At 34.7% G+C, this 13,487-nt stretch overlaps 1 protein-coding gene across 2 annotated transcripts in view; it reads left to right on the forward strand.

The window, feature by feature from the left end:
• SMCHD1 (structural maintenance of chromosomes flexible hinge domain containing 1) overlaps positions 1-13,487 on the forward strand; it is a 120,474-nt gene that overhangs the window by 57,387 nt on the left and 49,600 nt on the right. For both annotated transcript variants that reach the window (XM_043888882.1, XM_043888884.1), the window contains exons 23-30: positions 717-856; positions 1,470-1,604; positions 3,514-3,741; positions 5,925-6,073; positions 6,948-7,036; positions 7,438-7,556; positions 9,573-9,740; positions 12,142-12,267. In XM_043888882.1, the coding sequence (XP_043744817.1) occupies positions 717-856; positions 1,470-1,604; positions 3,514-3,741; positions 5,925-6,073; positions 6,948-7,036; positions 7,438-7,556; positions 9,573-9,740; positions 12,142-12,267 (1,154 nt within the window). The remainder of the gene's footprint in view (positions 1-716; positions 857-1,469; positions 1,605-3,513; positions 3,742-5,924; positions 6,074-6,947; positions 7,037-7,437; positions 7,557-9,572; positions 9,741-12,141; positions 12,268-13,487) is intronic.

Here is a 13,487-nt window from a genome sequence, read left to right on the forward strand (position 1 = left end):
GAGAATAGAGTTGGCATATGATTAAAACACAAATATTAACTGATATAACTTGTTCTTTGTAAACTTGTGTTCCCAGTATTTAGTATAAATTGTATTTTAAAATATCAGTGTTTATAGGGCACAACAGTGTTTATAGGGCACAACAGGTCATGCTGCTATTGAAGTGTAAAACCTCTTTTATTAGTTTAGAGGAAAATTATGGTGCAGCTTGCTTAGGATATCAAAGGGTTGTGGGCAGTCTAACAAGTAAATTATCTGGTTATGTCATTACATGAACTGATCCTTTGAGCAAAATTACCTAATAGAGGTACGTAGTGTGCCTGAGAAATCAGTCATTGTGTAAAAGATAGAAAATTTAAAAAGTAGTTTAATAAACTTTTATTTTTTTTCTTGAATACTGTTTTCCAAGATCTTTTCAGTATTTTACACATTTGAGTGATTTCTAGCATGAGTTATCACTTGTCTTAGCTTGTCCATAAAACTGAGTCTAGACCTCAAACATTTTAATACAATTGGGAATCAGTGCATTTGGGGGTTGTGTGTAGAATCTATTCATTTGGGGGTAGAAATGATTAACCATGGATATTTCTTCTTTCTCTCTCAGCATTATTTAAAAGATATTAAAACTTAAAATGTTAAAAGCTGTTTCTTTTGCTATTTTAGCATTTCATTTTTGGAAACCTGAATCTCATTTTCATTATATAATTTTCTGGTAGGTCCTCCTCATCGATTGAAAGTGAAACCTGATTCTGAAATTTTAGTTATAGAAAATGGAACAGCTTTCCCATTTCAGGTGGAAGTTTTGGATGAATCAGACAATATAACAGCACAACCAAAGCTGATTGTTCATTGTAAGGTAAGCTATTGCAAGATAAGAATGTGTAGATTTTGAGTGCCATTGTAGTAACTGGAAATCATCCTATCTTTTGACTCTTTTATAGTAAGCTTTATATAGTATCTAGACTGTGTAATGATTATTCCATGCAGAAATTTGTGGGCTATCTCATTGCCAATAATTTTCAACATCTCTAATTCAGTAATGATGCCAACTATGCCAAGTATAGAACTACAGATTCCTCCCCGCTCCTTCCTTTGTCCATCCTCCTCATTTCAGATGAAGTATTCAGTTATGAGCAAAATGATAAAATTATCCTTTAGGATTAAGGATGGATGGGTAAATGAGTATGAGTAAAAGAGCTCAAGAAGGAAAGGAAAACCCAAATAGGTAGAGTAAAAGAAAGAATGATTGTTAAGGAAGTTGATTTTTCTTCCAACATCAGCACATTTTACCTAGAATTGTAGAAACTTACTCCTTTGAAAATTGTCTAGGATATTAGTGAATTATACTTACGGTACTCTTAATTTATAGTCAGAAATAGTAGCTAAACTATATTATTTGAAAATTGAAGTTATTGAGTAACCAGTTACATTCGATTGGGATCTTAAATTATTTTGTATGCTTCCAATAGTTTTCAGGTGCTCCAAACCTTCCAGTCTATGTTGTGGATTGCAGTAGTTCTGGAACTAGTATTTTATCAGGACCAGCAATTCAAGTTCAGAATATTAAAAAAGACCAGACACTTAAAGCAAAAATTGAAATACCTGTAAGTTGTTATTGTTTTTCATTGGTATTATATTGACTTTTTATTCAAATACTCTTTAATAGCTTTTAATATTTCATGTAAAGTTGTTTGACTTTTTAAGATGAGATATTTGTGATTCTTTTAGCCAGAGGGAAGAAAAGACAAAAATGAAATGGTGTTGTAAATAACACTTTGTATCAGATATTAGAAATTTCTTGCTCAAACCTTTTATAATATCTATAGCTATTGTTGATTATATGTTCCTAAAATTATTTTTTCCTGTTATTAGAGTGTAACAGTTATCAGTTTTATTTTATTGTTTGTTTCTTATAGTTTACACCTTTTTCTTAGAAAGTTTAATAAATGTCTCTGTTGAACCACCACTGAAGGATATATTAACATTTAATATGTATGTATAATTTAAATATATGGTTTTTCTTAGTATTATTCTATAAAGAGAGTGCTGTGTTGATGTGCCAGTAGGACACTTGTTACTGGGTGTTCATCATGGCTGAAGATGAGGCCAGCCTAGAGGAGGGCAAGCAGTTGATAGAAGCATATGATTTCCTAAGATTGCTGAATGAGATAACAAATACTTATGCAAGTAAAATATCTGTATGTGGTTTCTTCATGATTGATATGGTGGTAGATGATGATTTACCCAATCAGTTGATTAACCAATGTTTTTCCAACTAACTATACATCAGCAAACACATCCTGAGCCTCAAAAGGGTAAAAACTTTTATTTTTTAAAATTAGAATGAGATGATTTGACTTTATTATAATTCTTTTCTTTTGAAACTAGTTATGTTTGATCATCTTAAAACATTTGTTGTGCGTTTCCTTTTTTTCAGTAATGTGAGCATTGTGTGTTTGAGTATATTGTCTTGCAAAAGATCTAGACAATTCAGGAAGAAAAGACTTGTTGTTAGGGAGAAAGCTGGGCTTGAAAGCAAGGGAATATTTACATACAATTATGTAAATACTGCAGAGCAGCGGCAGTCTGAAAACCAAGAGTCCAAGGCACTTAAAGACCACAGTATACCTGTAATATGCCGTTTAAAAATGTTATCGCAAAGCAGTGACTCTTAATTTTAAGTCAGGCAAATAAGGTGTGCTTATAATAGCAGATGGGTTTTTTGCCTGATACTCTGTGAAGTAGTAATTTTGACTGTGTCATTATTTGTGTGAATGGGCTTTGATAGAATGACCTCAAGTAGATGAGGAAGGAGACATTAACAAAGCAGGATTGTAAAGGTATTTTAGGTTTAGACTTGAATTTTTTGTATTCTATGGAATGCACTATACCTAGATTCTGAGATGATTATGTAGTGTTTTAATTTCATGTGCCTAAAATCAATTTATGTAGCATACCAGCTCATCTCTGCTGATCTTTGAAACACTGCTGTGCCTAATATGACAAATTACAAACTGCTCAGCCTTTGGGGCACCTATAGTCCTTATCTAGCTACAAGCAACTCTGTCCATTTACCCCAGTAAAAAATGAATTGAAAAAGCTCTAGAAACTCCTTAAAGTACTATATTTTATGCCAGTTATTTGTCTCTGATTTTATAGAAAATTCTTAATTTATTACACCTTTGTTCTTATTAATAAATGCTGACACCAACTCTATGTCACATGATTAAACTTTCAGAAGTTTGCAACACTTTTAAGCAGATTTACCAAGAGGAATGTTCTTTTAAGTCCAAATATGCTAGTTTTAGGTTTTGAGAATGTGACCACTGTCATTATTTATAACTTGATGGTATAAAGGTGTATAATAATTGTTAACAATATATAAGATGATCTCTCATAATATTGGAGATAAATTCCGAAGCAATATGAAAGATTTACCATAAAAGCCAAAAGTGATGTTTTCAGTACGGATGTTATCATTCAGTATGTATTTGTGTTTTTCTCTCTTCCCAGAGTTGTAAAGATGTGGCACCAGTGGAGAAGACTATTAAGTTGCTCCCCAGTAGCCACGTTGCCAGATTACAGATATTCAGTGTGGAAGGACAGAAGGCCATCCAGATCAAACATCAGGATGAGGTTAACTGGATAGCTGGAGATGTTATGCATAATCTTATTTTTCAAATGTATGATGAAGGAGAAAGAGAAATCCATATAACATCAGCTTTGGCAGAGAAAATTAAAGTAGGTATCTCAAATGGATTACTTGCAAGAATTTTGTACATTTTTTGCTTGGAAGAACAAGTTATATAGGCTGTCCTCTTAAGAAGATGCTCATCCCAGCAAAACAGCATTGTTATTTAAAATCCCAGGCTAAATAAAGTGTTTTTTTTTTTTTTTTTAACATGCACTAGATTGGAATGTTGAATGTGTTAAATCTGTGCTTAGAGAAATGATTTCGACACCTAAACAAAAATCCAGTCCTGATGAATTGTATTTCTGTTCACAATTAAGATCTCCACTTGACCAGAGCAGTATTTTTGTAGCTATTCTGAAGGCACTAAAGAAAAGGTCTGTTGAAGGCAAACGGTAGAACAGTATTGTGAACCACAGTATTGTGAACTACAAACCAGACCCCTGATTTGGCCATTTGAAATTGGTATAGCAGTCTCTAAAATTGTTATCTGTACACAGTGGTTTTGTCAGTTCTCACTGGCTTCAGATGGTCCTCAGACCTGCCATCTAAATGTAGCGTTTGTACCTTGAAAGGGTGAATCTGTATGCTGAAACTTGAACAGCTCACCTAACAACCCAATTAAAATGGTGGTGTTTTTTTTTCTGCCGTGCTGCACAGCTTGTGGGATCTTAGTTCCTCAACCAGGGATTGAACCCAGGCCCTTGACAGTGGAAGTACAGAGTCATAATCACTGTACCACCGGAGAATTCTCCTCTTTTGCACTATTAAATTCTGTAGCCATCCTGAATCTCTAAGATATAGGATCTGATATCTTGTAAGAATTGTTTACCAGGGTTCAGCTGACATGATTTTTAAAACCTTATTTGGAATAGCCCTTGCTCCAGCTGGTTTATTTTTTCCCTCCATAATAAGAGAAAGGAGGATTGTGAGAGAAATAGTCCTTATCCTGCTTGGAAGGGAGGCAAGCCATTTTTATCTCTCAGCAGATCTGAAGGCAAGTGGTTTAAAAGTGGTACTACCAACCTGGCTTCTGAACTCATACCTTGCTTTCTCATAATGTTGTTTCCAGTTTAGTTTCTTATTAAGATTAAGAATAAACATTGACTTGAGAGCCTCTTTCTGTATATAACCTTCTTTTTGCCATTCTTTAAGCTCATGGCCTGCTTTTGACACATTTTCCTCAAATCTAGTCATGATATATTTCTTGGGTTCCAAATATTTTAAAACATATACCTTTATTGACTATAAAGGATATTTATACTTTTACTGAATGTATACACTTAAAGTGACTGTGTAATCTTTCGAAAATTCTCTATTACCAAGGAAAGTCAACCCAAACTGATACAGAAATTCTCTGAGCAGACATAGGAATTCTCTGAGCAGAGAGCACAGGTAGGGTGAGGGAAGCCAGCCATTTTGTGCAACTCCTGCTTCTGCTTCCACTATGTAAAAAAAGAAAAAATATGATATAAAGAATAAAGAATGGTTTACAAAGATAACAAGGTAACTAAGAAAGTTAGAACAGTGTAAACTAGGATCACAATATTAGAATATCAGTGATTTAAGAATCACAGCTATAAAGGCTAAAAGCATAAAGTTGAGCTAAAAGTTCTTAAATAGAAAGGATTGGAAGTTTAAAAGTAAAATAGAGTGGGGTAGTCAACTTTAAAAATGTATAACAAATAACAAAATATGGAGTTTAAGAGATGTAAGGTTAAAATTAGAGCTAAAAACATTTGAGAGTGGATTAAGATCAAGATGTGGCTAGGATGGTAATTACATAGTGAATTAAACTTTTCTCACCTTGCTGAATAGGGTCCACTTATATCTTAATTAAAACCTGTAATAGCAAGATTCTTTTTGAAAAAACAAAAACAATTGACTATAACTTCTCAGAATTGATAACATGATTTGATTCCCATAGTTTTTTAAAACTATAATGACCAGAGTAATAATCTTGTGGCGAAGTGCTAAAGGAATGATTTAGGAATATTTATTTCATTGCATTGAAAGATGTGGCAGTATTAACAGGGAAGACAGTGAAAAAGATAACTTTTCTCTTAGTAATATATGAACCACCATCATTTATGGTCATAAAGGGCCTTCCTTTTTCCTTAGAGTTGGGGAGGATGGATTATAATTTTTTAAGAATCTTTGGTAAGATAACTGGCAGTTGGAAGATATTCGAGTAAACTTTATGTTATTCTTAAGTATATAATTTCCCTTCTAGGTTAATTGGACTCCTGAGATTAACAAAGAGCACTTACTGCAGGGTCTGCTTCCTGATGTACAAGTACCAACATCTGTGAAAGATATGCGCTATTGCCAGGTTTCATTCCAAGACGATCATGTGTCTTTGGAAAGTGCATTTACAGTAAGGTTTGTGGGCATATTACGTTTTGAGATATTCAGCATATGGTGACAAAAATGCTTTTCACCAAAGCATACATATCAAAGTCATTTTTTTGATGTAGAGATTTCCACAACTTCTTGGAAACAGGTTGTCTTTGGAATAAAGCTTCACTGATGATAGTGATTCATCCTTAATATCACTCTCAGCCTCTACTTAACTTGCCCCTCTAGTATCTGTCAGAACGAGAACTTTTGTTAAAGGAATGTCCTCCTAGGACAAGCAACAGTGAAAACTCCTAGAAAATGACAAAGATGTGAGAAATACAAAAGATGCAGTGTGATCAGTCAGTGTGTTGCTCAGAAGGAATTCTTTCATTAGTTAGTGGTGATTTTCAAAGCTGAGTCTACCTGATAGAAAAGGGGAAAATTTAAGTAAATATATAGAAGACCTGTCCTTCACCCTGGCCTGTCAGTTCCTTGGCTGCCTCTTTTTTATTAACCTTTTCTACTTTAATTCCGTACACATTTCCATACTACGCCAACACTTAGAATAGCTCCGTGTCTGAGATAAAATTATCAGATGTACTACTCTTCAGTCAGAGCTAGGTTTCTTGATGAGTCATTCTTACCAACCCATTGCTTTTTTTTTTCAGTGCTCTCATGTCATAATTTCCTTTTAATCCAGGATAGATAACTGTGATCTAACATGCATTTATTTTTTTGGTCAGTATTCTCTACTGTCTTTGCAAGCTGTCTTTTCTCTATTTCCCTTTGGATTAATAGTGATACTGTTTTTAAGTTTAAGAAAATGAGCATTACATATGTTACTCCTTAGCATGTTGAAACTTTTTTCTACAATTAATGGTGTAATTAAGGCCTTTAATTTGTTAATCAATTTCAGACCACTTCCAGATGAACCTAAACATCTAAAATGTGAATTAAAAGGAGGAAAAACGGTACAGATGGGTCAAGAGCTTCAAGGAGAAATAGGTTAGTATGACCTACTTTCTTTCTTTAAAACACTTCTATAATATGTCCTTATGTTCATGTTTTGGCATACATAATCTGAAAGGAAAACTTTGGATTTATATATGGTTAATGGTTTAAAATCCACTGTTGAAACGGTTGAAGCATTTTCCCTATCTTTGCCTATGCTGACCTAACTAAAAACAGTTAGTTGAAAAGAATGTTGACTTTTGTTAGAAATTATAATGGTTAATACTAAGAGCATAAAATAAATATGTTAGTATGATTCACATCCTGTATTTTTCTTATATCCAGATTATTACATGACACTAAATTATTTCCTTCAGATATTCATGGTAAAACATATGACATCAACATCATGTTAAATTAAGATACTGTAAAATTAACTGCCTCCCCCTTTTTAGTTGTAACTGTTACAGATCAGTATGGGAATCAGATTCAAGCATTTTCACCAAGTTCTCTGTCTGCGTTGGGAATTGCTGGGATTGGACTTGATAGCTCACATTTGAAAACTACTTTTCAGGTATGACTGTTTCCCATTAACAGTTGACTATTCCATTCAGATTATATGTAACAGAAAGTTTGGGAAACACAAAAGTAAGAGAGATTTGATTGCAGTATTTACAATGAAAAATTGTAAAAGGCATTGAAGGAATTTTTATTATGAAAATTTAAACATACACAAAAATTTTGAACATACACAAAAATAGCATAAGTAGTATAAGTAATTCCCATGGTCCTACCAGTCAGCTTCAGCATTCATCACTTCCCCCTTACCTGTCACTTTGAAGCAAATTCTATACATCATACCATTTCATCCCTAAGTATTTTGACATGTGTACAAAGGTTGTTTTTCATGTAGCTATTTGAGTAAAATTTCTTGGTGCTCAGTCCCTGCATTAAATAGGATACCTGGGAGAACTCTAGTTGTAAAAGTGTGCAGATATGCAGTTAATTGAGATTAGCTTGAAAAATAAGAATACTGGTGAAATTGTTTCTGTTTAAAACAAGCAAGGAAACACAAGTACTCTTCTTGGAGAGATTAAAGACCATTTTCGAGAAAAGATGTTGGAGTTGAGCCTTCAAGGATCCTGCCAGCCTAGAGCAGGTCAGAAAGAAGGAATTCTAAGTTGAATTCACTTAGGGCATTTAGTGGTTTTTAAACCTCTGCATCCTTTTGCAACCTCCATTATCCCTTTTACCCAACAGAATAATCATGAGAGTCTCATGGTTGCCCCTCCTAACCAGAGTTTTTGTTTCCACTAACCTACTATGCTGTTATTTTCTAGTTTTCAGAACGCCTTTTCCACAGTATCTTAGCACTGCTGAGGAACTTCTACTGGTGTTTTGTTTACTATAAAAGATAAGGTTTGATCTATGACTTTCAGATGCTTTCTTGTCTAGCTTCACCCTCTGTAGATGAAGTCAGATAATAACCACTGTTGTGCACGAACAGTTTCTTCTTCCTGTCACTTTATGCGTAGACACCCATCCTCTTTCAACTAGTAGTTCCTAACCTGTTTCCCTACATCTTGTTTTTCCCTGTCTGTTAGATTCCCATCAGCATATAAGCATGCCATACTCTCTCTGCTCTTACCCCTCACAGCTTCCTTTGGCCCTGAAACATGTCCGTCTAGTACTGCCCTCTTTTTCTCCTTTTTGTAATGTAGCTCCTTGAAGAGTTATGTACACTCTCTATTTTCACATTCTTCAGTCTCATTCCCAGGCAGGCCTCCTAGGTGTTTCTGCCCTGTGCCACCTGACCAAATCGAGGGTCAGTTTTCAGTTCCCATCTCATGCCCCCTGTCAGCATCTTATACTATGAGGTTAGACTCTGTCTCCTTAGGGTGCCTGAAGTACACCGTAGTATTCTGCTGCAGCACGCCTGTCTCCTCCCATGGCTCATTCTCCAGTCAAGTTGACCTTTCTCCTGTCATTTTATGACTAATAGGTACTATCTTGACTCACTTTCATAGAAACAATAGAAGTCTACCCCTAGTCTCTGCATAAAACAGGAACCTTCCAGTTTTTTTTTTTAAATACCAAAGTTGTTTTTAAAGTCTTTCTAAAATAAAATACTGATTTTAATGTGCCCTTGTTTTTTAAGATTATTTCCGCATCTTCATAAAATGTACTGCTCTTCTGAAGCACATTCCCTTGGTAATCTCAACGTGTAGGTAAAAAATGTGGCAAACAGGGAAGGAGCTTGTTGGACAGGCACATACGTGCTATTTGGAGAACAGAAAGGAGACAGTGCAAGTGTAAAGAGGAAAATTAGGAAAAGATAAGGAAAAAGGACATAAGTTGAACCTTTCAGATCTCTCCCTCACAGAAGAGAATTTCACTTTCTTGTCTCAAGGAAATGAAATTCAGGACACGCCAATATTGGCATATGTGTGTTACTTGCTGTTGTTTTACCAGAAACACATCTGTATGCACATAGCTAGTGACAACATTTTCTTTCTTTTTTCTGAAAACTAAACATGATCTTCCTGGTGTTTTGTTTTTTTTTTTTTCCAACATGCTTTTTCCTCACTAGGAAAATACACAAAGTATAAGCGTGAGAGGAGTCAGATTTATTCCAGGTCCCCCTGGAAATAAGGATCTTTGCTTTACTTGGCGTGAATTTTCTGACTTCATTCGAGTGCAGCTAGTTTCTGGGCCACCAGCTAAACTTCTTCTTGTAGACTGGCCAGAGTTAAAGGAGGTAAGTACCTTCCTGCCTTGATTGAAAGAATTTAATATCAATATTTTGACCTACTAACTGCTTCAGAATGTTAGTAGATCAAAGTTATATTTTGTTGTTGGAGTAGTAACAATAGTAACAAGAACAAAAAGACAAAGTAATATGAATTTTAATACTTTGTTATTTATCATTGTGTCCTCATTTGTTTAAAAAAAAAAGTGATACTTCAAATTCTAAGAGTTTTATTATAGAAATTAAAAATATGCATTAAAATAAAAATAGATAACCCCCAGTTTCAACAGTTGCTGATTTTCACCAATTTTATTTCATTGTTCTCTCTCACTGGCTTATTAAAAAAAATGTTTTTGCTGGAATTTTTAAATGCATACCAGATATCAAGTCATTCATTACACTCTTAAAAACATCAGTTTGCTTCCCTATACATATAGTTATACATATCTTAAATACTAATTTGCAAATGTCTGTCAAATCGGTTACCTTTCAATTTTCATTAAATTTTTAGAATTCTGATTTTAAAATGTTCACATTCTGGTGTTCAGTTATGGTGTGGCAGAGCCTTATCTGTTGGTATAAAAGGTTATTTTTTCTAATGGAAAATCATCTCACATGACCATGGCAGTAGATGAAATTATCTCACAAAGGAACTGATCATCTGAGAAAAGCTTACATATCTCTGCTATAGTTTGAGATTGTCCTTTTTTGATTCGTAAATTTAAAAAATATTTAAAAACAATTTTTTCCTTAACACTTGTTGACTGAAGAGTTGTACTGCAAAGACAGTGGACTTATTTTTATATAGAAGCATATTTACTGCATTAAATCAATGCCTTATTAGAAACCTAATGATGTCAGTAAAGAATTTGTTGACTGACAATATCATGGAATAATTGTGTACCCTTGAGGTGGAAAAAATCTTTACATGTTCATGTTTTTAAATGATTTTGTAGGAGGGGAATATAAAAATTAATGACAGCTTGTTAACTCAAAAATTTATCGGATTTATTTGCAGATATCATTGAAATCCAAAAGCTTTAAAAATAAAACCTAAAACTAATTCTCCTCTGTTAAGAGATATGTTATATGTGGGTAAAGCTGAAAATGTAATCATTGAATATGTGGTTTTCTTAGAATTTTCCAATTTAATTTTTGACTTACCTCCCTCTTCGACACACAGGATCTTAAATAGAAAGGGGAACTAATTTAACACCTAAGCATGATAAATAGAAAAATTATATAAATATACATATATATTCTCAGTTAATCTTCAACAACATTATTATGTATTGTCCTTCCTTATAAATGAAGAAACAAATTCTGAAATGTTATATTGCATGACAGTATTAATAAGTGGCAAATCATGAACATTTGATTTTGGTTATTTCCTTTCTCCACCACTACCCAGAAGAATTTTCAGCTAACAGCTTGGGCTGTAAGCTGTTTACTGGAAGATATTCTTTACAGGTAGTTGCTGTTTGATAGATGGACAATTATGTAATTATAAATAAAGACCCTGATGTGTTTACATTTGGAAACATCAGCACTTCTTGTGTATTCAGGCTTTTTATAAACTTTAGCACACAGAATATAGTCTGTCCATGAAAATTTTTTGCTAGTCAAGCATAAACCAGCTTCAAGGGTATCTTTTTAAAAAATGTTCCTAACACATTACTGATGTTTCTCCCACTTTTTAGCAACCTCCTAACATAATTGGAGGGATGGAGGAAGCAGAGGGAACATTACTAGTAGGAGAGGTGATAAATCACTTTCCTTTTTTGCTAGTTATGTCTTTCCTATCTTCTTTTTTTCTTTAACTTTAAACATCTGACACAGAGGATTGGACTTTAACAGGTTTCTTGCTTGACAATGAGTTTCCTTTGATATACCTAGGTCAGCAAACAAATTCCCGGAGTTACGCAGGCCTTACTTGGATTAAGGGAAAAGCAAAAGTCATTTTAAGTCTACACTGTCTTGTTTAAGTTTATCCATGACTAGTCCTATTTGACTAGGAGCTGGAAAGCTGTCCACACTGCTTCATGTAGACTTGACAGAGTGCCAGCAATTGATGGAGAAGTTAGACTATAGATTGACCAATGCTAAATATGAGCGCCTAAGATAAATTTCTGTTTCCATTGAAGTCCTTGCAATATGTAATTTTCAGAATTCTTGACTGGCTCTGGAAGCCAGTAATGTCAAATATATTTTCCCTTTTATTAAATTTTTAATCATTCTATAAGAAGAGGATTATTAGTGACAATGTAATTGACTTTCAGAAGTTTATTTTAATTGATGAAAGGAGCTATTTGTGAGTAAAACAGATGAATTCAGTGATTGTTTCACTTTAATAGTAATCATATTGTTTGGCATGTTTTAGTGCTTCTTAAAAGATTTGTGTCTGTTTTAGTCCATTCCAGTGATTAATGGAAGAGAATTGCAGAATCCTCTCATTGTTCAACTTTGTGATCAGTGGGATAATCCAGCACCTGTGCCACAGGTTAAAATAAGTCTTGTAAAAGCTAACAATTTAAAGGTAAGTTTTAAACATCCTTAAATAATTCTCACTTAAAATTTTGGCTTTCATTCTCAGTATCATCATGTCTAGGTGTTACCTTTTTTTTTTTTTAATAGCCTTTTATAATCTTCACTATTGCTTAGTTTTGTTTTTGTTATTCGGTCCCTAAGTTGTGTCTGACTCTTTGTGGTCCCATGGACTGTAGCGTTCCAGGCCTCCCTTACCCTCACTCTCTCCTGGAGTTTGCCCAGGTTTGTTGCTTACTTTGTCAGTCTAAAATTTTAATAGTTATTTTGAGGAAGTACAGTTTATATTTTGCAGACAGTGTAACAAGAGGCAGCAGTCTCTAATTAGGACTGTTTATTACACAATATTAATAATATCTGAATTTCAGATTAGGAACGGGTAATGTTGACAAGGTGAATGAAGTTAGATACAATGACCTGCAGTCTGGGTTATGAAACAGGCGTTATTTGGGAAACTTAAAAGTTCTAAGGGTGAAGCAAGAGAGTCGCATGAGTAGCTGTGCTCTGCTTACCATTTGGAGAGCTACCTGGGCAGAGCTGTTGGACCTCTACTGAGACCTATTCTAGGGAAATGAGCAAGCATGAACATGGCCTTGTAATGTTTGGGGGAAAACATAGTGCTTGGATACTAGGAAGCTCAGGATTAGGTTCAGTTCAGTTCAGTCACTCAGTCGTGTCCGACTCTGCGACCCCATGAATCGCAGCACGCCAGGCCTCCCTGTCCATCACCAACTCCTGGAGTCCACCCAAACCCATGTCCATGGAGTTGGTGATGCCATCCAGCCATCTCATCCTTTGTTGTCCCCTTCTCCTCCTGCCCTCAGTCTTTCCCAGCATCAGGGTCTTTTCATATGAGTCAGCTCTTTGTATCAGGTGGCCAAAGTATTGGAGTTTTAGCTTCAACATCAGTCTTTCCAGTGAACACCCAGGACTGATCTCCTTTAGGATGGACTGGTTGGATCTCCTTGCAGTCCAAGGGACTCTCGAGTCTTCTCCAACACCGCAGTTCAAAAGCATCAATTTTTTGGTGCTCAACTTTCTTTCTAGTCCAACTCTCACATCTGTACATGACCACTGGAAAAACCATAGCCTTGACTAGATGGACCTTTGTTGACAAAGTAATATCTCTGCTTTTCAATATGCTGTCTAGGTTGGTCATAACTTTCCTTCCAAGGAGTAAGCATCTTTTAATTTCATGGCTGCAATCACCAT

The sequence above is a fragment of the Cervus elaphus genome, chromosome 27, assembly GCF_910594005.1.
Source record: "Cervus elaphus chromosome 27, mCerEla1.1, whole genome shotgun sequence".
Classification (NCBI taxonomy): Eukaryota; Metazoa; Chordata; class Mammalia; order Artiodactyla; family Cervidae; genus Cervus; species Cervus elaphus.